Below are 27,653 nucleotides of genomic sequence, written 5' to 3' on the forward strand. Positions count from 1 at the left end.
CTGATGTATTTCAGAGAGAGGGGGCAGGAAGAGATTAACCAATTAACTTATATGTATATATGCGTAGACAGACAGGAAGCGCCTGGGGAGGGGGCAGGAGTGGATTGGAGGGGGTCAATGGGGAGGAAAAAGGGGGACATCTGTAATACTTTCAACAATAAAGATAAATTTTTTTAAATATTCAAGTTAAATAATTTTTAAAATTTTATTTTATTTTAGAGAGAGGAAGGGAGAGAGATAGAGAAAGAGAAACATCCATGTGGGTGAAAAACATCAATTTGTTGCCTCCCAATAGAACATGAAACCTAGATATGTGTCGTGATGGGGAACTGAACCTGTCTCTTTTTGGTGTACAGAAGGATGGTCCCACTGGACCATACCAAGCAGGGAAAGCTAACTAAACCATATCTTTTTTTCAAAACTCCTAGAAAATAAACATTTTCAACTGAAAGAATATATAAAATGGAATTTCTTTCTATCAGATTTCATTGGCCACAATTTGAACCACCCATTTCAACATAGGAAATGAAATACGTTGAATTTAGGTCTCTTTTGTTCTATGAATTATTGCTTAAGCCTATGCATATTAGGCAAAAAAACTATTCAAGTATAGTATTGAGTTGACCCACCTTTTTCTTAGTACTATAATTGTCTGAGTTAGAAGGATAGAGATGAGTCTTGTACTCGTGATTTAGGGACATGAAGGAGTAAGAGTTGTCCACAAAAAGGACTAAATAAAAATGAGGCCTAAAGTACTCTAATATCTGGAACCAATTCAAAGGTGCCTCCATATGCAGATCATTCTTCAAAAACTATGCTGTTTGCAAGGATTAATTATTTAATTTTTTAGTTCCCACCCTCTATGATTATTCAGTTTAGAGACTATCATTTCATGTTTCATAAAGGGGAAAGAGCAGGGAACAATTAAGAAGATACTTTTCTCTTATGAATTGTAATCACTTTTTAAACAGTATCTTGATAACCAGATCATCGAGTGACATAGACAATTAAATGGAGCATATGCTCATGTACATTATAGCAATTTCTCAGAATCTGGTGAGACACAATTTCATAAACAACAGAGTAACTTGATCCACTGTGTTCAAACAGAATATATTGTCTTTGACTTGGTAGTGTCACACCGGTCACCACAGATAAAATGACAAAGTTCTCTTTGTTTTCCTTCACCCCTGTTTTTCTCTTCACCAAAATGAATCATAAGTGTCTATAATGAAAGAGTATTTACTTATTCTAATAATCATATTATACTCCACTTCCACCCAAAGATAATATGTGAATAAGAAGAAATTTTGATGAATATATCTATATCTATATCTATATCTATATCTATCTATCTATCTATATCTATATCTATATCTATATCTATATCTATATCTATATCTATATCTATATCTATATCTATATCTATATCTATATCTATATCTATCTATCTAGATATAGATATAGATGAATATATATATATATATATATATATATATATATATATATATATATATATATTGTTAATAGGACCAGTGGAAGTCTTTAACATTTGAATATTTGGTGATCATTACACACACAAAAATTCAGTTTTACCCAAAGTGCCCTTCAGTCCCAAAGAATAATAGTCTTTTTGATATTAATAAAAATGTACAAATTGGAGTTCAGAGTCATTAAAATTGGCTGGTTCCCCCATCTATCCCACACAGGAAAATGAGCTATCATTGCTTCCACAACATCTCTTTTCTAATATTTTGTTTGTTAGTTTTTATTTTTTTATTGATTAATTTGAGAGAAATAAGAGAGAGAGAGAGAGAGAGAGAGAGAGAGAGAGAGAGAGAGAGAGAGAAACATAGATTTGTTATTTCACTTATTGATGCATTCATTGGCTGATTCTAGTATGTGGCCTGACCAGAGATTGGAACCGGCAACCTTGATGTATGGCAGGATGCTCTAACCAACTGAACTACCCAGTCAGGGCCCACCATGTCTCTTTTATACCCCATATTTTACTTCCTTTTCAGGCTTTACTTTTATGAGCATTTTAATCAGATTTGACACACATGCACAATACATGCATACAGCATATGTTCAAGATAAATAAGGATGTCTACTAGAAAAAGAGAGAAGAGAAAAAAGGCATGAATTCAAAGAGCACGGTTTTGTTTTTGATGTTACATAATGTCTTGTGACCGTCTCATACTCTTTTTGACAGAAAAGTTTAGTTCCTTCTCTTTCTTTTTTTTTCTAGGAACAACCTGGGTCAGTGAAATAGTGGATTTGATCTATAACAATGGAGATGCAGAGAAATGTAAACGGGATGCAATATACAACCGAGTGCCATTCATGGAACTTATAGTTCCTGGAATCGAAAATGGTATTTTTCTCTTAATGTTCTTTTTCACCATAGGAGTAAATTCCTCTATCTTTTAGTGGTGTCTAGAGGAGTGATGATGAGAAATGATACAGATATGAATCATAAGTGTCTATAATAAAAGAGTATTTACTTATTCTAATAATCATATTATACTCCACTTCCACCCAAAGATAATATCTGAATAAGAAGAAATGTTGATGAGTATATATATTTTTTTGTTAGTAGGACCGGTGGAAGTCTTTAACATTTGAATATTTTGTAATCATTACACACAAAATATTCAGTGTTTAATTCAATATAGAATCATATCTACTGCTAGTTAGCTGATCTTTACAGACCCAAGAAAAAAAATGTTGAATTTAGGTCTCTTGTTCTATGAATTGTTGCTCAAGCCTATGCAGATTAGGCCGCAAACTATTCACGTGTAGTATTGAGTCGACCCACCTTTTTCTTAGCGCTTGAAAAAAAATCTTACAATATTACATTGTCATAAAGTCATACATTCTTAAATTTTTTTAAATTAGTCATGAACCTCATAGCTTAATTTGATCTCAAGAAAGCTGGAAAGGGATGAAGAACAAATTGCCAGTTATAAAAATAGTCATGGGGATATAAAGTGTACTAGACTTAAGCCAGGGTGATCACTTCAAAAGATATTATAATGTCTAATCACTATGTTGTACACCTAAATGAATATTATATTGTATGTCAACTGTAATTAAAAAATAAATTTAAAAATATATATTAAAATGCCAAAAAATAAAGAAGAAAGGGGATTTTGAAACTCTCTAGTTCCATTTCCTCACATTGTAAATGAGGCAAAGAAGAAGATAAATGAAGGAAAAATTTAGACATCTTGACCTACTGCTGTTTCTGTCTCATCAGATATTATATATGAAGATTTTATATATAATACGAAGATAACAAACTCTATAATTCATAGGCAATAAAACAGCCTAACTAACCAAAATTAATCATTTTTTAATCTCATGTAGATTTTAGATTTATATGAGGTCATTTAGCCATATAATCATTTCAAGCCATATAATGGGGTTAAAGTTTACAAAGTCTTAGATTATATTGTAATTGACCTTTATGATTCCACATTTATAATGTAATTTAACTTTTATGCTTATAGGCATTGAGGATTTGAAAAAAATGCAGTCTCCTCGATTAGTGAAAACACACTTGCCTGTTCAACTTCTTCCTTCTTCATTTTGGAAGAATAACTGCAAGGTAACAAAATTTAAATAAAAAGATTCTTATTTGTGTTGTAATTTCTTTTACTAATTATGTAGTAATTAAGATGAGTTTTCAACCCCTGGGTAAATGATTGTAAAAAAGTAATAATGTGGTCCATATATTAAAGATCAAAATATACCAATGGATTTCACTGCTATGGCTAAGGGATTTCTAATACTCAGTGCCCAAGCCATAAGATTCTCTCAGGTTTCCCTTCTCTAAAATACCTTTCTGTCTAAATCCTTTCACTGTCCACTTGTAAACAATAGGTATTTAAATACCCCAGAACTGCTTATTCATGAATTCAGTGTCATTGCAATTTATAAACATCTATACTAATAAAAAAGTAATATGCTAATTAGACCAGGAGACCTTCCGGACATCCTTCCAGACAAAGCCATGGTGGTGGGGCTGAGGCAGAGGCAGTTAGTGGCAATCAGCCTGGCAGGGGAGGGGGGCAGTTGGGAGTAAGCAGGCTGGCGGGGGGGGGGCAGTTTGGGGCCAGCAAGCCAGCACAGGAGGTCAGTTGGGGGTGAGCAGGCCAGCAGAGGGGCAGCTGGGGGTCTTCCCTTGGATTTTTGGAATAGTTTGAGAAGGATAGATGTCAAATTTTCTTTGGTTAAAATTCACCTGTGAAGCCATCCAGTCCAGGAACTTGTTTTTTGGGAGGTTTTTTTTGTTTGTTTGTTTGTTTTTTTTGTTTTGTTTTGTTTTTAAATATATTTTATTGAGTTTTTACAGAGAGGAAAGGAGAGAGATAGAGAGTTAGAAACATCGATGAGAGAGAAACATCGACCAGCTGCCTCCTGCACACTCCCCATTGGGGATGTGCCCGCAACCAAGGTACATGCCCTTGACCGGAATCGAACCTGGGACCTTTCAGTCCGCAGGCCGATGCTCTATCCACTGAGCCAAACCGGTTTCGGCGGGAGGTTTTTTTTTTTTTAATTATTATTATTACTGCTTCAATTTCCTTATTTGTAATCAGCCTATTCATATTTTCTGATTCTTCCTGATTCAGTTTTGGAAGATTATATGTTTCTAGGAATTAATCCATTTTGTTCAGATTGTCCACTTGGTTGGCATACAGTTGTGTGTAATATTTTCTTGCAATCCTTTGTATTTCTATGTCATTTGTTACTTCTTTTATTTCTGATTTTATTTATTTGGGTCCTCTTTCTCTTTTTTGTTTTTGGATGTGTCTGATTAGAGGTTTGTCAATCTTGTTCATCTTTTCAAAGAACCAGCTCTTGTTTCCATGGATGATTTGTACTTTTTTTTAGACTCTATTTTGTTTATTTCTTCTCTGATCTTTATTATTTCCTTTCTTCTACTCATTTTGGAATTTGTTTTTTTTTTTCTACTTTATTTAAATGTAAAATTAGATTGTTTATTTGAGATGTTTCTTGTTTCAAATATGCCTGTATCTCTATGAATTTCCCTTCCAGGACTGCTTTAGCTGTGCTTCATATGTTTTAGGTTGGGTTTTCTTTTTTATATGTTTCAAGGAATGTTTTCATTTTTCTTTAATTGAATTTTTAACCCATTAAGTGCTTGGTAACATGTTATTTAGCCTCCATTGCTTTGTGTGTTTTCAGTTTTTTTCTTGTGGTTGATTTCTAGTTTCATACTGCTATGGTCAGAAAAGATGCTTGATACGATTTCAGTCTTCTTAAATTTACTGAGACTTATTGCATTTCCTAATATGTGGTCTATCTTGTAAAATGTTCTATGAATATACTGCAATTCTGATGCTTTGGGGTGATATGCTTTGCAGATATCAATTAAATCCATCTGGTCTAGTGTGCCATCTAAGGCTGCTGTTCCTTGATTTTCTGTCTGGAAGACTTATGCATTGATGTCAGTGGGGTATTAAAATCCCCCACTATGACTGTATTATTGTCAATCTCTTCCTTAGTCCATCAAAATACGCTTTATATATTTAGGTGCTCCTATGTTGGGTTTATAAATGTGTACAATGGTTATATCCTCTTGTTAGATTGATTCCTTTATCATTATGCAGTGACTTTCCTTGTGTCTTTATAGCCTTTGTTTTAAAGTCCGTTTTGTCAGATAAATGTATTACTACTCCATTACATTACCTTTTGCATGAAATATCTTTTTCCATCCCTTTAGTTTTAGTCTGTGTGTTTCTTTATTATGAGGTGGATCCTTTGTAGACAACATATATATAGATCCTGATTTCTTATCCATTCAGCTACCCTGTGTCTTTTCATTAGAGCATTTAAGCCATTTGCATTTAAAGTGATTATTATAGGTATGTATTTACTGCCATTTTATTCTTTATAATTATGTTCCTCTGTTTTTTTTGGTCTTATTCTTCTCATACTACTACTCATTCTCCTTCCTCTTCATTATAATCATTATAAACATGGATAGAGTGAATAATGTTTCATCTTTATTGACTGAGTTTACCCAAAAGTATTTTATTTTTAGTGAAAAATATGACATTTTTTCAGGTCTAAAAATTGCTGTTTTTTATTAGTTTTGCTAAGTGATGATACAGAAAAATATTCTAAATGTTAGAATAATATTAATTTTTGTTAATTTAATATTTAATTCTTATTTCACTTGGTATTCCATATTTCAAGAGATGTCTTTTCAAAGGCTGAAGAGAACCCTGAGGTGTGAGAAATGAGAAGACTTTGTGTTAAAATAATTAGGATTTAATCAATATTCTATGTCAGGATATATCTGCACACACTCAGATCGGGAAATGAGAAAAAGAAAAATAGGCATTCCATCAAGGTAATCAAAAGTTTACACATTTTTAAAGAATATAAAAAAATTATGATTTATCATCTCTTTCCACAGATGGTCTATGTGGCACGGAATGCTAAAGATGTGGCTGTGTCCTATTATTATTTCTACCAAATGGCAAAATTGCACCCAGAGCCTGGTACCTGGGAGGAGTTTCTGGGTAAATTCATGACTGGGAAGGGTGAGTCCACTTCTTACTTTAATCATGGAGTTTCATAACGAAAAATCTTTATTTTTGCAAGGCTATATAAAGTTCAGATATAAATTTTGTATTTATTATAAACCTAATATGCCCTCAGCACTCTACTAATGCATCAGGGAGACAATAGAAGAAAAAGAATACATAGCCATCTCTTCCCTGTAAGGACTTTTGGAAAATATATGACACACAGGTTTTTAAGCCCTTGCTCTCATTGTTTCATTAGTACTTGGTGACTACTGCCTTGCTGTATGTCATTGTATTGTTTTGATTTTATACATATTTCTTGGACTCTCTTTTTTAAATTCAAATTTGACTGTTCTTTTCAAGTCTGCATGAAGAAAAAAATCAACAAAAAATAGAAATAACAAACTGTACAAATGCATATTTAACACATGAAATACAAAAAAAAAAACACTAAATTTCTTAATGTATACAGAGCTTTGTAAATTGATAAAATCAAACTCCTAGTTTTAAACTCCTATTAAAAACTGACCAATAATCCAATTAAATGGAACATAGAAATGGAAATACAAATAGCTTTAAACATATGAAACCATATTTATAAGAAGAGAAATGTAAATTAAAATGATGAGATGCCATTCATATTTCACCTATCAGACTGACAAAGATAAACACATTGTGTTGATGGGAGTGTGGGGAGCCAAGCCATCTCATGGATTGTTGGTGAGATGATAAACTGATACAAACTATATGGACACCAAGTTGGCAATAAAGGAAAGCTTGTAAAGTTGTTTTGTTTTCTTTATTGATTTAAGGTATTACATATGTGTCCTTATCACCCCATTGCCCCCCCCCACTCATACCCTCGTCCCCCTGTTGTCTGTGTCCATTGGTTAGGCTTATATGCATGCATACAAGCCCTTTGGTTGATCTCTCCCCTTACCCCCACCCTCCCCTAACCTTCCCTCTGAGGTTTGACGGTCTGATTGATGCTTCTCTATCTCTGGATTTATTTTTCTTCATCTTTGTGGCAGCCTTAGCAAATGAATGGACTCTCTTTTCTTAACCATTTCTTCAGTTTAATTCTATAAACTAAAAATTATTGAATGAAGATTTTAACTTCAAGGTTCTTCTTTTCTATCTGTGTATTTTCTCTTTCAGGAAAACATACTTATACCCATGGTAGTAACTCTACTTTAATTTTCATATAAACATTTTCCAAGTCTCTTTTCAAAGCAAATACATCTCAATGGCATCTTGCAATTTTTTTTTTTTTTTTACTCTTGCCATTGTTTGGACTATTCTGTTTTCATAGAATGTCTACTCATTCTTACGATCAATGCCCAACTCTTCTTAGAACTAGATACACTCTACTTCCACCACAGATCTTTCTTCATCTCTCCATCCCTATGCTTTTCTCTTCCTTTTCCCCTCTGCTATGAACATCTGTACCACTTACTGTCTGTATTATTACCTGCCATCTTGCTCTTCTAGTTTTAATTTTATTTACCAAAGGTTGTATTCATTTGCTAAGGCTGCCACAAAGTACCACAGACTGAGTGGCTTAAACAACAAAACTTTATATTCCCACAGTTTTGGAAGCTAAAATTCAGGATCAAGGTATCCTCATGATGGTTTCTTCTGAGGCCCTTTTCATGGTCTTGTAGATAACCATCTTCTCTGTGTCTTCACATGGTCTTCTCTCTGTATATGTCTGGGTTATAATTATCTCCTCTTACAAAGAGATCAGTTATATTGGATCAAGACCTGTCAGGGATGTGGAAACTTTCCCATTTCCCTCTTAGTTCTTCTGGCGGGCAGAATGAACATAAGGCAGGTTAACAAAAGTTTTAATACTTGCATTATGGGGAAATCACATAAGCATGAAAATTTCAAAGACAGGAAGGCAATATGAGGTCTATATGTCATTCTGGATCAAGGAGGAGAAACCAGGGAAGTAAGGCAAAAATGTACAAGGAGATCTTTAGTAAACAAGTGTGTATGGGCCATCTTGAAACAATGAGACACATGAAGGATTTTGAGGAAATGGGCTTTGCCAGGCTCCTCCTTGCACCATACCTTATTCAAATTAAACTGGAATATCCCATGATGATATCTCCCTTCCCGGAGCATGTCCACTCTCTTAAATTTTTTTAGTCAATGAAGGGGAAGGCCAAAGTTTCTTCCTGAGCCTCTGAGCCTTGATTATTTTTAGCTTGAAATATGTAATCTGCATGCCAGAATGGCACATTTTGGTGAGACTGATTTTGATCCACATCTTAATGAGCTCATTTTAACTTTACCTCTGTAAAGACACCATTTTCAAATATAGTCACACTAGTGACCTGGTACACTGATTCATGCACATTGAAAGGAAATTAATTAGACACGCCCTGGAGCCAACCTTCTGCAGTCTCTCCCCTGAGTCTGCTGAGTGAGTGGGGTCCCTGTGGCAGGTGGGGTCCCTCCGCCTGGCCTGTGGGGATTGGGCTGAAACTGGCTCTCTGACATCCCTTGAGGGGTCCCAGAGTGCGAGAGGACACTCTGCAAAGTTGCTGTAGTACAGGGTGTGGAATGCAAATGCAAGTGTGCAGTAAACCAGATTCGGGGCCCACAGTGCCCCAGCAACAACATAACCCACAGCCGAAGGTGAAATCATGTGCTACACTAGGAATCAGGCTCCCTCCTCTGGTTTTGGGGCACGTCACCTGAGAACTGTCGCTGCCAAGTCACTGCAGTTCAGCAGCTCATGCATTGAGCATTTGCTCCCTGGTGGTCAGTGTGCATCCTAGCGACCAGTTGGATGGGTGAATGGACACTTAGCATATTAGCCTTTTATATATATATAGATTCAGAGGTATTGGGCTTCAGACTTCAACACATGAATTTCAGGTTAGACACAATTCAGCCATAATACTCTGCTTTCTGGGTCCCCCAAATCTATGTCCTCACATTCAAAATGCATTCATTATATCCCTCAAACCCCAAAAGTTTTAAACTATTCCAGCATCAATTCTGAGTCTAAAATCTCATCTAAATATCATATAAATCACCCCTAGCTGCTTTTGCTCAGTGGGTAGAGCATTGGCCTGTGTACTGAAGAGTCCCGGGTTCGAATCCGCTCAGAAGCATGTACCTTGGTTGCAAAATCCTCCCTGGATAAAATTCATAACTGTGAACTTGTGAAATCAGATAGTCTTCTTCCAAAATATAATGGTGGGACAAACATTAAGATAAACATTCCCATGTGGAAAAAATAAATAAGACAGAAAAAAAAGCTGAAATTTAGCAAAAGGCAAATTCCATTAGATTTCAATGCTTGAGAATAGTCATCTGGATTAGGGTCCGCCCTGAATGACACCATTTTAACTGAATTACTTCTTTAAAGGTCCCATGACTAAAGTCAGTCATATTCTGAACTACTGACTGATGTTTAGGACTTCAACTGAAGAATTTTGGGGAACACAGTTTGTCCCATAATAGAAGTATTTTATTCTAAGTAGATGGTAAATTCAGTGAGAGCAAGGGTGATTTGATATAGTTCCCTTATACTATCATATCTTTTTCTTGAACTAGTAAATAAGCAGTATATATTCCTTACCACTTTTGTTTTGAATTACACTTAGAGTAACGTTTAACAATTTAATAATTCTTGACTTCATGTAAATAGTTTTAAGTTGCAAACATTTTATCTTTTAATGTAGTGGCTTTTGGTTCTTGGTATGACCATGTGAAAGGCTGGTGGGAGAAAAGGAAAGATTATCGTATCCTCTACCTATTCTATGAAGACATGAAAGAGGTAAGAAACAACCACAATTTCTTCTTTATTTTTTAAGGAAACCTATGCTTCACCTTTTTTTTTTTGTATCACACTTTCCTTTCCTCTTGATCTATAAATATGACTATTAACTCTGACTTGAAAAATTCATCTTTTAGGCAATCCACCTCTTTCTAACTCTACTGCTTCCTACTCTAGTTCAGGCAACTATCTTGATTTATTTGTTCTATCTCATTTTGCATCTATTATCCATTTAGAAAGAATGATCTTGAAACCTAAATAAAAATATTTCATCTTTGAAAAAGGTTTCAAATCTCTCAATGGCTTCTATCCCTATGTGAGAAATAGTCATTACTGTAATTTATGAATTTCAGAATATTTAGTTCCTGTTTATCTCTCCAATATCTTCTGGTGCCATTATTTCTTTTCTCTGTAAGTGAGCTTACCTGAAATATTTCTTCTCACTTTTTTCAGATTAACTTCTTCTCATCCTTCATGTCTTCAATTAAATGTAACTTCTCCACAAAGTTCTTTTATGTCCACAATGTCAAATAATCTACCTCATTATTTTCTATTAAACTCTGTTTTGCTGCTATTATTCTTTAAATAGTATCCACCACCATTTGTAATTATTTTATGTATGTTTCTTTACTTATGTTTTGTTGTTCTCTAATGTAAGCTCCTTGAACATAGAGACCAAATTTAATTTATCTATGATTGTTTCCCCAAGTGGCAAACATATGGGAAAACAATTTAATTTCCTTATTTATTTTAGATTTTTTTCTCATCTTCTGTCTGATTATTAGCATGGAATATAGTTCACTCCCTAATTTGATAAAAAATTTATTTTGATCTGATTGTTTACACAATCTATTTAAGAAATGTTGCACATTTCTTTAAATTGAATGTTTCTCGAATAGCTTGTCTACAGCTCTCTTTTTTCTTTAACATGGAGCCTATGTGTCTGGAGCAAAGAGTAAATTATATAAGACATCACAAGAATGAGGATGGGCTGAGATCCCTGGAAACAATGTCTACTGACCTCCCTCCCCATATACTATCTGGTTTATCTGCTTCAATTGCTCAGAATCCAGTGCCTTGACTCAGCCCCATCTTGGTCCCTTAGATCTTTCTGAATTCCTTTAGATGATTATGACTACCATTAATCCCTTATTTGGGAAATCTCTTCTACCATCTCTTGGCAAAACACCTTACCCAGCTAAGGTAACCCCCTCTGTTGGACTCCTTAGTCTAATTCTTTGACTTTTGTGAATCCTATTTAAACCACTTTTTTTTACCTGTGACTCTGAATCATGGTGATTTATTACCCTAGTTGTGGGTCTAGAAGCAATAAGTAGTGGTTGGGGTGGATCTTGAAGAGGATAGGCATTATCTTGGGAGGAAAATTCCCAAATGAGGTCATAATCCAGTCTTCTAGCAAAGGAAGTTTATCTCTTCAAATATGGGAGGAAAATCTATATCTGCTGGCAGAAAAAAAGTTCGAAGTTACTCAAGGGTCCTAGAGTCCTTGCGTCATCAGATCACCCCCAAATTCTCATTACAAGCTTGAACAGTGGACACTTACCTATCACTCTTCCATTTAACCTTCACATCATGGACTTGGCACAACTGGGAATTAAACTTTCATTGTAATTCCTCCACTAGAATAATTAAGTTGTGTGTTTAATCTGCAGCAAATTTAGTTCTTTAGCTACAAGAAATAGATTATTTTAGAGCCACTACAGAAACTCTACTTCTGTTTCCATGAATTGAGATGGGTAGCTCCAGAAAGCTAAATTTCAGATTGCCCTTATGCCTGATCTTACCAGGTCACTAAGATTATGACTCTCTCCCTCAGTTTGGTTTGTACCACCAAGGTCACCTCACCAATGAATAGCAGGGTACAAACTCTTTGGCCTGAACGCCATTCTTTCATTTGTATCTAACATGTTGTCCTATGTATAGTTTGATGCACAGAAAAGGGAAATCATAATAAATACATCAAATGGTTCTTTATTCTTCATTGTTGCCTCTTTCTCCTCCCCATCTTTCCTTATGCTGGAAAATGAACAGGATTTTATTTTACTTTCTCTTAATGTACTCATACTATCAAAAAATCTATGTAGGTGTGAAAGATAAAAAGAGTATCCTTTTTTCCCACTATATAAGAACTCTCTGAGATAAGTAATCTGTTATTTTTATTGAGATAAAATTTACATATAACATAATATTAGATTCAAGTATACAACATAATGATTCAATATATGTATATATTGTGAAATTATCACCACATTAAGTCTAGTTGACATTCATCACCACACATAATTGAATTTTTTTTTTGGTAATCAGAACTCTTAAAATATACTCTCTTAGCAATTTTCAAATATACAATATAATATTATTAACTATAGTTAACAATTATTCTTGGTTTTAAAGAAAACACTTTCAGCTTTTCACCACTGAGTATGCTAGGTATAGACCTGTCATATATACGTTTCTTCTATACCCATTTTGTTGAGAGTTTTTTAATTACATCTATTGAGAAGATAATATGCTTTTATCTTTCATTTTGTTAATGTGGTGCATCACTTTGATTGATTTACAGATGTTGAACCATCCTGGAACCCCAGGAAAAAATCTCACTTGATCATAGTGTATGTTCCTTTAAAAGTACTATTGAATTTTGTTGGAATATTTTGCATCTGTGCTCATCAGGGATGTTAGCATCTAATTTTCTTTTCTTGTACTGCCCTGGTCTTTGGTATCAGGGTAATGCTAGCCTTATAAAATAACTTTAGAAATGTTCCCTGCCTCTTCTGTTTTTTGAAGAGTTTGAGAAAGATTTTATTCTTACGAAAATTTTTAGTAGGTAACCTATTCTTGATATTAGCTATAAAAAAACCCTATGGGATTTTGAAAATTATATCTTATGATAATAGTAACTTGCTTTATTAACATCTTTTATTCTACAGGTTAATTCTAGTTTTTAATGTAAAAAGTTGAATTGATTCAGTCTTTTTCTTTATACTTTTTGGAAAAAAAAAATTCTTCTAGCAGATACAACCAAGAGTAGGATATGTACTTGGGAAAGCAAAATGAAAAATATGGATAAAATATAAAATCATTTCCTCTACCACATTGACATATAGAACATAATTTAATGTGTTTAACTACTTCATGACTAAATCTATGTGAAATAATTTGTCTTTATAATTTTTTAGAATCCAAAGCGTGAAATTCAGAAGTTGATGAAATTTCTAGATAAAAACCTTCCAGAAGAAACTGTGAATAAAATCATCTATCATAGTTCTTTTGATGTAATGAAGCAGAATCCCTGTGCAAATTATACTACTGTACCATCATTTGATATGGATCATTCTGTGTCGCCCTTCATGAGAAAAGGTGAGGACATCATATACTAGTTTCTGTAGTGGTTGTTAGTCACATTAAAGAGAATATAGGTGGATTAATGAGAGCAATATTATAAGAAATGGAAAGAGATTGAGATAAAAATGTAGGAAAACTGAAAACATTTGAGAAAGTAATTTATGGCAAAGAAACTCTATGATTGCTGTAATATTAGCATATAAGACAAGTCTTTAATAAGAAATGTTTACTCAAGAGCCTATGTATCAATAAGCATGAGTCTTGGTATCCATTGCTATAGCAGAAGAATGCCCTTTATTTTTCTGAATTAGCTAGATATGTACCCATCATTCCTTAGAAATTTTGCTGTGGTAGGTAAAAAGCTTATATGATATTACACATACTAAATTAATGAGGGAAAGTATCAACTCTTTGAGGTTGCTGCTATGATTATGGTAAATTATTGCATCCTCAGAATTGAACTCAATGTATAGCTAGCATCTTGCACAAAAATAGTTCTTTAATAAATGATAAATATGAGTTGAATTGAATTGCATGTGAGTGTATGAGAGAGAGAGAGAGAGAGAGAGAGAGAGAGAGAGATTTGTTAGTTAGTTGTGTACATGCTAGTCAGCTTTGTTATAAAACAAACAACTCAAAGAATCTCAATGGCTTAAAACCACAATATTTAATTTTCACTGAATGTTGGTGGATGTTGGTCATTTGTGGCTGCTGCAGTTCTGCTCAGCACTTTTTCAGTCTGATCAGTGTTTATTGGCTATCATGGGCTTCCAGTGATGGCGAACCTATGACTCGTGTGTCACCTCATTTTTTTCGGTTGATTTTTCTTTGTTAAATGACATTTAAATATATAAAATAAATATCAAAAATATAAGTCTTTGTTTTACTATGGTTGCAAATATTAAAAAATTTTTATATGTGACACGGCACCAGAGTTAAGTTAGGGATTTTCAAAATGCTGACATGCTGAGCTCAAAAGGTTCGCCATCACTGGCTTAGCATCTTGTGTTTTCTCTTTCTGAAGCTCAGGCTGATACAACTGCTTGTTTGTGGGATACAACCACTACCATGGTATAGAAGAACTGCAAGAGGGGTAGTGGAAACTTGCGATGTCTTTTTAAAACTTCAATTCAGATCTGCTATATATTGCACATATTCAAATTTCATTGGCCAAAGCATATCAAAAACGCAAGCCCAAAGTTAGTGAGGCAAAGATGAATCACATGACACTTGCCAATTTTCAGAGATGTAAAATCTCCTTACCATGAAGGAGAGAGAGAATAATACACACCGAGACAGTTTTGGAGAGAGCCTATAAAGGGAATGTTAAAGGTAACTTTAATTATAATGTATCTTGATGTATTCTAGAGATTTTTATTTTAAAAGGTTAGGAAGAATGCCATGGGTGTCTTGCTGGAGATATCTGACTCTCAAGCATGTATGATTTTGCCTCCCAGGAGACATTTGGAAACATGTGGAGGTATTTTTGATGGTCATGAGAAGAGTATATAACTGGCTTCTAACAGAGGCCAGGGATGCTGATAAACATCCTACAATGCATAGGGCAACCCCACATCCTCCCCAGCGAAGAATCCTCTGGCTTCAAATGTTAAGAGTGGAGATATAAATAAAATGCCACAGTTCAGAAATCCCAGGCCAGATTGAAAAATTTACTTTGACATCTTCTCTTCCATTTTTTAAATCTAAAACTCAACTTCTAGATGTGTCTCCTGTGAGATATTCTATGGAAATGACATTGTTTTTTATCACATATTTATTGCACATGCTGTGTCCTGTGTGTATTCTTCTTTTGAACTTTTTTAAATACAGTTAGTATTTTGAAGATTGAGCAACCTATAATAAAGACATATGCTTAAATACATTTAACCCTGTGATTTCCCAATCTTACTTGATCATGGAACTTTTCAAAATAAATTACATTTGACATTGGAAAATGAGTCTTAAAAGCACTGAAACATTTTCTGTATCTTTTGTTAACAAATCTTCTGAAGTCAAAGAGAATATGTTGGATATTTTCCCAGTGGCATTTCTTGAAGCTATTTAAAAGGTTTTTTCTTCATATAAGATACAGGGAAAATGCATGGAATTTTTGGAAAACTAAGAAGGTGTAGGAGTCTGGGAGTGGTAGCAGGAGGTAATTAATGGAGTTCTGGAGTAGATAAGACATTCTGAAGGTTTAAAAATATAAGCATGATAATTCAAATTAGAATTCATCTTAGATAAAAATTTGACAGTAATCTCAAATTTACCATATATGTTTCCTTTCAGGTATTTCAGGAGACTGGAAGAATAAGTTCACTGTAGCCCAAAATGAGAAATTTGAAGAAGATTATGAAAAGAAAATGAAAGGGTCTACATTGCAGTTTCGTTCAGAAATCTAAGAAATACCTGCTCTTTGTTCAACCCCTTTAGCTGGCACTTAAATTAGAAAAAAAATCTCTTTAAACATTTAGTGAAATAAGCTTTATATGTGGTATTTCCTTATTTACTAATAATGGTGGTTTATAATAGAATATTCAAAGAATTTAAAAGTCTCCATATCAAAAATTAGTACTCTGTGATTTTTAATTACTTCCCACAATGTTTTTACTATTCTTAAAGATTAAACAATAAAATAAAGTTTGAAATCTATAAATTTACCTGGTTTATTTCTTTAAATCCAACTTCTGGGTCTTTGAAATTGCAAAGAAGATATTTAGGGGAGTCTTCAAAATAGAGTGATTAGAACAAAAATATCCCCTTAAAAGGTTTTAGTTTATCTTTGTTATATGATCAGAATGATAACTATGTATGGTAATGAATGTTAGCTAGGAATTTATTGTGATCATTTTACAATATAAAACTCTGTGAATTACTTTGCTGTATACTTGAAACTAATATAATGTTTTATGTCAATTATTTCTCAATTAAAACAACAAAAACAATTAAGAGTACCATTGTCAACTCCTCTGTCTTCCTTAGAATTCCTGTTTCCTCGGAATATTTGTGGTGCTATAATACATGACTCATGGTCATCTGACATAAGGACAAAATAAGATGCCAGTGTTAGTGTGGTGAATGTTTTGGAGGGGCAGGCACAAGGTGGAGGGGGTCAATGGGGGTAGGGGGGACCAAAGGAGACATCTGTAATACTTTCAACAATAAAGACAAATTTAAAAAAAGATGTCAGTGTGAATCTGTAATTGTACTGAAGTAAGGCTTAATATTTTTTTTAATTTTTGTTCTTATATATGGTATATATATAATTATAAATAATTGCTATCTATATATATAAAAGTCTAAGTGACCAGCTGACTGCCCAACTGGCCGGTAGATATGATGCACACTGACCACCACGGGGCAGACACTTAACGTAGGAGCAGAAACCACAGGCATGGAAATATGGAACAGACTGATGAATCTCAGAGGGAAGAGGAAGGAGGAGAGGGCAGAAAGAGATTAACCAAAGATCTCATATATATATTAGAGGCCCGGTGTACTGATTCGGGCACTGGTGGGGTCCCTCAGCCTGGCCTGTAAGGATTGGGCCGAAACCAGCTCTCTGACATCCCTGAGGGGTCCCAGATTGTGAGAGGGCACAAGCCAGGCTGAGGGCCCCTACCAGTGCATGAATCTGTGCACTGGGCCTCTGGTCTATTATAATAAAAGCATAATGTGCTAATTAGACCAGGCAGCCGAACGACCTTCTGGATGTCATTCTGGATGTCCTCCCAGATGAAGCCACAGTGGCAGCAGGGGCCGAGGCAGAGGTGATTAGAGGCAATCAGGCAGGCAACCAGAGGCAGTTAGGGGTGATCAGGCAGGCAGGCATAGGGGTTAGGGGCAATCAGGCAGGCAGGCGAGTGGTTAAAGGCGATGAGGCAGGCAGGCAGGTGAACGGTTAGGAGCCAGTAGTTCCAGATTGTGAGAGGGATGTCCAGGAGTCAGTCATCCCCCAAGGGGTTCCAGATTGCGAGAGGGTGCAGGCTGGGCTGAGGGGCCCCCCCACCCCCGTGCATGAATTTCATGCACCAGGCCTCTAGAATATATATAAATGAAGAGAGAGACAGAGACACACAAAGAGAAATATGAATAATATTTTTTTTCTTGAGTCACATTTTATTGACTTTGCTGTTCTGTGGAGTGCATGCATGCTACTGGAGACCAGTCTCATAAATCACAGATAATAATCCTTGACTTGGTCTCTGCCATAAAAGAAGAATTAACTAGTGTCCACACCTTTTTTTTTCCTTTTTTCCACCAATGTATTAATTTCAAAGGCTCCACTACCTTACACTGACTAAGTATTTCCCATAACTCTATACTTAGTTCCTCATGCTCTTAGAACCCAACTTTCTGAAGAATGTAATTTGAATCCAGCATTTAGGTCACCATCTAGACCAGGGATGGGGAATCTTTCTTTTTCTTTTTTTTAATTTAATATATTTTATTGATTTTTTACAGAGAGGAAGAGAGAGGGATAGAGAGTTAGAAACATTGATGAGAGAGCAACATCGATCCGCTGCCTCCTGCATGCCTCCTGCTGGGGATGTGCTCGCAACCCAGGTACATGCCCTTGACTGGTATCAAACCTGGGACCCTTCAGTACACAGGCTGACGCTCTATCCGCTGAGCCAAACCGGTCAGGGCAAGGGATGGGGAACCTTTCTTCTGCTAAGGACCATTTGGATATTTATAACATCATTCATGAGCCATACAAATTTATCAACTTAAAACTTAGATATTTGCTCAAACATTTAATTAACTCACCTCTAATGCCTTGGCAGAGCCAGACCAAATGATTTTGCAGGCCTTATTCAGCATTCAGACCAGATTTTCCCCACCCCTGTTCTAGACAGAGGATACAATCAACTCACTGACTTACTTTGAAGTTATTTCATATCTTAGATATCGTGACTTTGACACAGACAAATCATCAATCATGATGTCAGAATACCTCGTTTTAGATACATTACATTTTTAAAAAATGAATCACACTACTAATTCTGTCTAATCTGAAGCAAGGAAGGTTAGGATGACCCAATTACTTTTGCTTTTTATATCACATAATGAAGCTGTTGTAAAATTCTGCTGCTGTAGCTGGTGATATTTGCTCAAAATATTCCCAGCAATGACCAGCCTTTTGTATTTAGTTAGGTGTGGGTGGCTTCAGTCAGAATTGTTATGTACACTGAATCAACTTTCAGTCAGACCTCTTCTCTTTACCTGGAGTCTGGCCTACATCAGAGCACTTGCTATAGCACTTATCCCTCTGGCATTAACCATTCTTAGTTATGGAAAAAAACCCTTTTATCCAAGATTCACTGAAGAGCAATAACAAGAAACAGGCTATTGATACATCAAACAATTTGGAAAAATGTCCAGAGATTTATGTGGAGTAAAAACAGTAAATCCCAAAAGTCAAAGGCTATATTATTTCATTTACTAGTATAATGTAAAAAATTAAATAAACAAGCATTGCAAAATGCAGTCAGAGACATCAGTCCAGAGGAAATGCTTTGTGTGTCTTACTCCTTGAACCCTTTGGAATGTTTAACTGGGGAAAAATAGTCTTTGGACTGGGCTAAACCAGCATTCTCTTATAAACAACTGTAAAGTTAACAGGATAAAGCAGACATCTTGACCACAAGGACTAATGATTATGAACATTCTTTAGAATTTAGATTTAAGGAAGGAACTGTAGTGAAGTAGGTGAAGCTATAAAAGGACACCTGGAGGGATCTTGTGGTGATAGAAATATTCTGTATCCTAGATATTAATATTCTGGTGTTAATATTATACCACAGTTTTGCAAGATGTTACCATCGGAGAAAACTAGGTAAAGGGCATTTAGGTTCTTGTATTATTTTTTATAACTTCATACAAATCTATAAGTACCTTCACATTTAAATAAGAAAAGAACAGTTTTGAGAAAGTTATGTAACTACCCTATATAATAAAGAGGTGATATGCAAATTGACCATCACTCCAACACACAAGATGGCTGCTCCCATGTGGTCACAAGATAGCCGGCAGGGGAGGGCAGTTGGGGGGACCAGACCTGCAGGGGAGGGAAGTTGGGGGCAACCAGGCCTGCAGGGGAGGGCAGTTGGGAGTGACCAGGCCAGCAGGTGAGAGCAGTTAGGGGTGACCAGGCCTGCAGGGGAGGGCAGTTAGGCATTGATCAGACTGGCAGGGGAGTGGTTAGGGGGTGATCAGGCTGGCAGGTAGAAGCAGTTAGGGTCAGTCAGGCAGGCAGGCAGGTGAGCTGTTGGGAGCCAGCAGTCCTACATTATGAGAGTGATGTCTGACTGCCCATTTAGGCCAGATCCCAGTGGGATTGGGTTTAAACGGGCAGTCAGACATCTCTCTAAGGGTCCCAGATTAGAGAAGGTGCAGGCTGGGCTGAGGGACACACACACACACCCATGTATGAATTTCATGCACTGAGCCTCTAGAAGTCTGATAAAAAAACTTAATTAAAGAAAATCAACTTGCAGTTTAAGAGCTTCTAAGGCTTGATTAAGGGGGGTGGGGTGATAAAGGGAAGCTCCAATGAAGAAGTCACCTTTTGTTATGGGACACATGACAACCTATTCATAGGGCTCACTTAGTTCTGAGCCCTGGAGACACAGAGATGAATATGCCCTTGTATTTAAGATTAATAGTCTTGCTATATCAACAGACAAATATTAAAAAAATAAACATTGAAATTTGTTCAAACTGCTATGATGACCTTGACCGAAGGAAGGTTGGATCAAATATTTTTCTCAATAGTTTGAGTTTTCAATTATTGTTTATAGAATGGAAAATACAGGAAATAATACCTGTTAGCACTCTGGTGGTCTTTTAATAATGGCCTCACATCATTCAATTGTATGTGACCTAGTGACTGAACTATTTATTCATTAATCTCCTAACAGAAAAGCGTTTAATGAAAGCTGATTAAAGATACTGAGTTTCCAGGAAGAAAATCTACACTTCAACTGTTCCAAAAGGAAAAGAATATATCCATGCTGTAGAATTGAGAGTGGGTCTTTTAAGCCAGATGGAGTAAATCTTTTCATTTTTTCCTGGGCCAAAGTTCATTGTTTGTTTTCTCAATTACACACACCGTTACCATACATTAGATAAATGCTTCTCAGGTTCTCAAGGCATTCTCCAAAGTGAAATAAAATATCCTACATATTTCAAAATGCTGTTTGTGCATCAAATTCTAAAATTTTAGAATGCCATATTTTAAGTATAAAAATAATTTAGATTAATTCTCTACCTTAGTATAATTGCTTTCATTGTAATTTTTATTCTCTTTGATTTGGTCAACTGTGTTTATCTACTCAAATAAATTATGCAAATAGAAAATTTATTCTTCCAAAATAGAAAAGCATACAATATTCTGAAATGAGAAAACTATCTTACGTTTTTCTACAATAAAAAATTTCACAACCAATTAATGAGTGAATTAATATGCTTTATTCTTTTTCATATATATATATAAATATTATATATATAATTTTCAAATCATGGCACCATGTTTTGATTCAGAAAGAATTGGCACTGCACTTGTAATTCTTGACTTAATCAGCATAAAAATAATACTTTGGGCTTTAAAAATATTAAATATTTCCTATAGTTAACATGGATGAGTTCACATGGACTTATTTAAAATGTAGAATTGATGTAAAACATTTGATGTACAAATGATGTGAAAGTTATTGATAAATACTATAATCTCATGTGATTTTGACAACCAGGTCCTATTCAACTCTCAACTATTCTACTTTTATAATAACCATCAAAAGCTCTGACTTAAAACTAGGAAATCTCAATTTATTGAAATTAGCAGTTGAATAATTGAGTTTGGCATATTCTCAATATTTATGAGAAAATGTGGTAGTTTTGAGTATCTCATGCTCACCTAAAACAAACTATAAGACAGTTGCTCAGATAAATACTGCTACATTGTCGTCTAAGACTCCCTCCACATTCTGTGTGGAGTAGGGTTTGGTATCTGAAAGAGGGGCTGCACACAAATGAGAGAGAAATGAGACGAGATAATTTTGCAATATTGGGGGACCAGGCGGGCAAGTCCCGAAGGACTTCCACCGATGCTCAGGCCGCTCAAATCTTTTATTGATCTGGAGTAGCCCTTAGGGTAAGGAGGTTTCAATGACACACAGATCAGCAGACAATTTCCAGGAATATACAGAGTATCTGATTAGCTCATCAGTAGACAATTTCCAGGAATAGGCAGAGTATCTGATCAACAATAATCAACAAGGATCTACACAAGTATCTAAGAAATTAAGTGAACTAAGGTAGGGATGATGCTTCAACTACCATTACCTAAATTAACTGGGTGGTTCCTAGATTAACTGGGTGGTGCACAGCCCTGACCTTTGCTAGGACTTCAAAGGTTACTAGCTTTTGGGGGTCTCTGTCTAAACTCAGCTAGTGAAGACAATGAATGGACTCCGGCACTACATGACACTTTTAAAACTAAAATGGAGAAATAAGGAATAGGTATTCAAGATTAAAACTGTAGGTGGTTTCTCAAAGCAGCAGTCTTATGTTACAACAAATAATATGTAGTCACTTCTTGTAATAGTAATTAATTTAGCAAACCAATGACCCACTGATGCATTATTTTAAATGACCCATTTCTAATTAAGTAAACAATTTTATAAAGTATACAAAATGTTTGATAAATTTGGTAACCATAAAACCAAGTGTAGGTGATATATCTTGGGATATTTATTGCTTATAAAGAACCCAAAGAAAGAAGAGCAAAAATTAGAGTTTCTTATAGGGAAGAAGAATATAAGTCAAAATCTATATGATTTAAATTTATACATGTTCTATTTAGAATGGCAACACTTAAAAATATTAAAACCTACAAAACATATAAATAAATAGAATTCTTAAAGAATCATTAAAAGATACTGTTTTTCTAAATCATGCTTTTCTATAGCTGGTTCTCTTGTTACCATCAATTGATTAATGAACATGTGGATCTATATTTCTATCACTATATTAGTCAAAGTTAGAAACAAAACAAAACAAACAAAAAAAGGAGAGCAGGTGGCTTCTGTCTGTCTTTGGGGAGCTCACAAATGAATAAAACAAAGAGAAATGCAGGACTACATATTATGTGTTAAATTGTCTTCTTCAGATATGAAATAGCCCTGGAATTCTGATATGTTATTTATTTCAGCTGGGAGATACAGAGTACATATTGCCTGTTGACATTGTCTATTGTCTCTAAAAGAAAAGAGGTGGATTTTTTTCTTTAGGATTGTATAAATTAATTTTCTAAACAATTAAACGTTGACTGCTCTATATAGGGACTGAGAATATGTAAGGAAAATTATTAGAATCAAAGCCATAACTAGACATAGATCAGAATTTCTATATTAAATATTAAATAGCAAAATTAAAAGAAATATTTTTTTAAAAATTAAAGAATTAGTAAGACATAGAGAGGAGGGATAAAAATTCTATTAGAATTTCTCATTTTATCTTCCTGTCTACATCTCTTACTCTTTTCTTTCATATTCTCTCTTGCTGTAGTCCTTTTTAAAAACTGTTCAGTTTTTTAGTGCTCCTCAGTTTTACTATTTTGCTATTGGCCAGTTTATTGAATTTTTTATTTCAATAATTTTATTTTTAAAATGTTATTTTAGTGTTTTATTATAGCTACATAGATAATCAATTTGATGGTTTGACTTCTTATATTTTATTTCTGAAAATATTTTACACACTAGAGGCCCAGTGCACAGATTTGTCCAGGGCATGCCTGGTCCCTCTTGCCCAGTCCCGATCGGGGCCAATTGGGGCTGATCAGCGCTGTCTCATCCAGTCCCAATCAGGGCTGATCAGGGCCAGCCAGCTGGGGAGGGACCACAGGAGGTTGGCCAGAGAGGGAGGGACCATAGAAGGGCTCCAGGGCATGTCCTGCCCATCTCAACCAGTCCTGATTGGCCAGACCCCAGCAGCAAGCTAACCTACCACCCCTGGTGGTCAGTGCATGTTATAGTGACTAGTCGAATGGTGGAACAAATGGTCGGACACTTAGCATATTAAGCTTTTATTATATAGGAAAATTTCAATTGTCTGATACGTCTAACAACTGACATATTGAAAGATTAACATCTATTATCTTTGCTTCTAAAACTCTCTTTTTTATAATGGGCATTTTCCTTCTGTGTCATGTAATTTTATTGTAAGACTAGAGGCCCAGTGCACAAAAATTTGTGCACTCGGGGGGGGGGGAGGGGGGGTCCCTCAGCCTGGCCTGTGCCCTCTAGCAGTCTGGGACCCCTCGGGAGATAACGACCTGCTGGCTTAGGCCTGCTCCCGGGAGGCAGAGGGCAGGCCCAATCCCTAGGTGCAGCCCCTGGTCGGGCTCAGAGCAGGGCTGATTGGGGAGTTGGGGTGCCGCCCCCTGTCACACTCAAGGCAGGGTCGATAGGGAGGTTGTAGAGCAACCCCCTGTCACACACAGAGCAGGGCCCATCAGGGGGGTTGGGGCTCTGTACCCTGTCACGCACAGAGCAGGGCCCATCAGGGGGTTGGGGTGCTGCCCTCTATCACCCACAGAGCAGGGCGGATCAGGGGGTTGGGGCGCCGCCACTCTCACACTCAGGGCAGGGCTGATGGGGAGGTTATGGCTCTACCCGTCACACACAGAGCAGGGCCCGTGGGGGGGGGAGCTCCCCCCTATCAGGCACAGAGCAGGGTGGATAGGGAGGTTGGGGCCCCGCCCCCTGTCACACACAGAGCCGCAGGGCGATCAGGGGGTTTGGGTGCTGCCCCCGTCACGCTGATCCCAGTGCCGGGAGGCATATTACCCTTTTACTATATAGGGTAGAGGCCTGGTGCACGGGTGGGGCCGGCTGGTTTGCCCTGAAGGGTGTTCTGGATCAGGGTGGGGGTCCCCACTGGGGTGCCTGGCCAGTCTGGGTGAGGGGCTGAGGGCTGTTTTCAGGCTGGGGGTGACTGAACTCCCAAACGCTCCTTTTTTCCTTTTTTTTTTTTTTTTTTTTTAATTCTGGGCCAGCTTTAGCTTGAGGCTTGGCTCCAGCTCTTAGGCCTCCGGCTGAAAGTAGGTTTCTGGCCTTTGCTTACAATGTTGCGAATCTGCTGGCTGAAGTTGGGCGTATTTGTTACAGAGTTTCTTAAACTGCCAGCTCAGAGGCAGCGGCAGGCGGGGAACGTTGGTTTCCTCCATCACTGAGGCAACCAAGCCTCATGTTAGTTTCAAGCTGCCTGGCTGCCGGCCGCCATCTTGGCTGACAGTTAATTTGCATAACTCGCTGATTAGCCAATGAAAAGGGTATCGGTCGTACGCCAATTACCATGTTTCTCTTTTATTAGATAGGATAATAATTGTGTAAATATTGGAATTTTTAAAGACCCATATTTAAAATACTTTTCTTTAGTAAATATTTGTATTTGTATCTCTCAGATATCAGTATTCATAACAACCTGGAATAATTTTACTGTAGCTTTAATATCTGGGTTCCAATTCTCAAACCTATGTAGAGAGTACATTTAATCACAGACCCACATGCCACAGGCTTGTGGGGACAAATTCAAATGCAGTGTTATTATTAATATTATCAGCTCAGAGACTTATCAAGGACAGGCAGCTTTCATTCTAAGGTCACCTTGATTTCATTAGCTCTGCAATATGTGCTATAATAAATTCTATTTCATCATGATGAATTTCTTTGTTTGTTACATTTAAAAATCTTGTTTTCACTTTTTCTTTCTGACTTCTAGGAACTGATGGTGAAATTACTGCATAATGGCACAAAATAAAATATTTAATGCATATTTTACCAAAATTTCAAAAGCAGGAACCACACAAAAGTTTAGAAATGAAATAGGAAATGGCACTGGCTTCAATATTGTGGAGTTTTCTGATGAATTGTATTGGTTTTTATTGCAAGCAACACATCCTAAAATGTGCCCATGAAAACAGACTCAGTTAGTGTTCAGCTGGAATAAAACTTGGAAAAGTAAAAAGAACAGTTTTACATTAAGCAAACTTGAATAAAATAATTTTAACTCTGAAGCCAGATGTTTGGCTTCACTCTCAGACCACCAACACTCCTCATTTACAACAGTTTCAAGAAAAAACAACATCTGTGCCTATATGGTCCTGACAGTCAACCAATTTGCAATGATGTGTGTGTCTTACTTACATCCCCTTGTTAGATATCTGCTAAAGATTATAACATGAGGCCTAATAAATCAAAACCAGCTTTTAACTCAGCAATCCATGGTATACTTTTTGGGGGAAAGCAAAAACATTCTCAACAGAACAGAAGTTACAATTTCTTCAGCCGTGTCTGTGGTAAAAGTTTCTATGTCCAAGGCACTAGAACAGCTTCAAAATTCCTGAGAGCAAATTTGGTAAAAACAAATGTAAACAGTGTAATAAGCAATGGAGTCTGTGGGAACTCTGGGTGTTGAGGTGTTATAAGAGAACTAGAGGCTCGGTGCACAAAATTTGTGCATGGGTGCGATCCCTAGGCCTGGACGGAAATCAAAGTGTGAGTGTGTGGCATGGAAGGGCAGGTCCCATCTGAACTCTGGGTCCTGGGCAGAACCTGGACCCCCGAGCCCCCACGCCCCCCACCCCCTGCCTGAATGATCGGGCCCCCGCCTGGCTCAGCGCCTGGGGGCCAGGCGGCAGCCCCGCCACCTGCCACTGCCACTGGTCGCCATCTGCGGAGCCATCAGGGGGTGATCGGACCCCACTCGCACCTGCCTTGGCTTGGCGCTGCCCACTCACCTGCTCCACCATCCTGCCACAGTCCTGTTCTCATTGGAGCCCATCGGGGCCAGTAGCGCCTCCACTGCCACCCGCTGCCAGCACCAAGTCACTGATGCCTGCCATGTCCCTCACCGCCCCCTGGTGGTCTGCACACATCATAGCAAGAGGTCGAATTCCTGGATGAGGGGACAATTTGCATATTAGGCTTTTATTATATAGGATAGTAAGACAGCTAGAGAAGAGAACAAATGCAGACATGCACTGAAGATTTACTTGCACCTATAGGTAGGTCTATAGTGGCAGTAGTGGGCATCCTGATGGAGCTTTCTTTCTTTTAATATACTTTTTTATTGATTTCAGAGAGGAAGGGAGAAGGAAAGATAGATAGAAACATCAGTGATGAGAGAGAATCATTGATCTGTTGCCTCTTCCACACCCCACCCTGGGGATCCAGCCTCAACCCTGGCATATGCTCTGACAGGGATTCGAACCAAGACCCCCTGGTTCATAGGTCAATGCTCAACCACTGAACCATGCCAGCTGAGCCTGATGGAGCTTTCTGAGACAATGGAAAGGAAAACTTAAACATAATTTCTAGGAATGTCCTCTCAAGAAAAGTAGTCTAAGCATAGCCAGCTCTCAATAACAATTCTTAGTGGGTAAAGTCACGACTGTTATACTTACAAAATTGTAAGCTTTACTGCCTCTGGCTCATTAAGAATTCAACTAAACAGCTCATTTCTGCCTAATCACTGCTCATAAGCCATATCCATTGTACTAGCCTTTTCTGCTATTGAATTAGAAAGTGAATGCAGGAATAATAATGATAAAGTTCACACTTGCATAGTGCTGACTACCAGTGGCGCATTGTAATGAGTCCTTCACAAGCACCTTTTTCAATGTGCCTACTGTCTGTATAAATTTGATGCAGTATTATCCCCATTTTCCAGAGTATAAAAGTGAAGTGCAGAGATAATATATAAGTTCCCAGTGTCCAGCAGAACTGACATTTGAATCTAGGCAATTCTTCTTTGCTATAAAATCTTATTTCATCCTTTCAGTCAGTGCTTTATAAATTAGAAAATTGACACTGAAGAAATGAAAGAATATTTCTCAGGTTACTACTGATAGCAGAGTGGAA

At 36.6% G+C, this 27,653-nt stretch overlaps 1 protein-coding gene across 1 annotated transcript in view; it reads left to right on the forward strand.

Moving 5' to 3' along the window:
• The window catches only part of LOC132218344 (sulfotransferase 1 family member D1), a 36,369-nt gene extending 19,690 nt beyond the window's left edge, over window positions 1-16,679 (forward strand). Inside the window, exons 3-8 of the mRNA XM_059669480.1 lie at window positions 2,252-2,377; window positions 3,516-3,613; window positions 6,455-6,581; window positions 10,268-10,362; window positions 13,563-13,743; window positions 16,018-16,679. Coding sequence (XP_059525463.1) covers window positions 2,252-2,377; window positions 3,516-3,613; window positions 6,455-6,581; window positions 10,268-10,362; window positions 13,563-13,743; window positions 16,018-16,130 — 740 coding nt within the window. The 3' untranslated portion in view covers window positions 16,131-16,679. The remainder of the gene's footprint in view (window positions 1-2,251; window positions 2,378-3,515; window positions 3,614-6,454; window positions 6,582-10,267; window positions 10,363-13,562; window positions 13,744-16,017) is intronic.
• Window positions 16,680-27,653: the final 10,974 nt, after the last annotated feature.

The sequence above is a fragment of the Myotis daubentonii genome, chromosome 1 (genome assembly GCF_963259705.1).
Source record: "Myotis daubentonii chromosome 1, mMyoDau2.1, whole genome shotgun sequence".
Lineage (NCBI taxonomy): Eukaryota > Metazoa > Chordata > Mammalia > Chiroptera > Vespertilionidae > Myotis > Myotis daubentonii.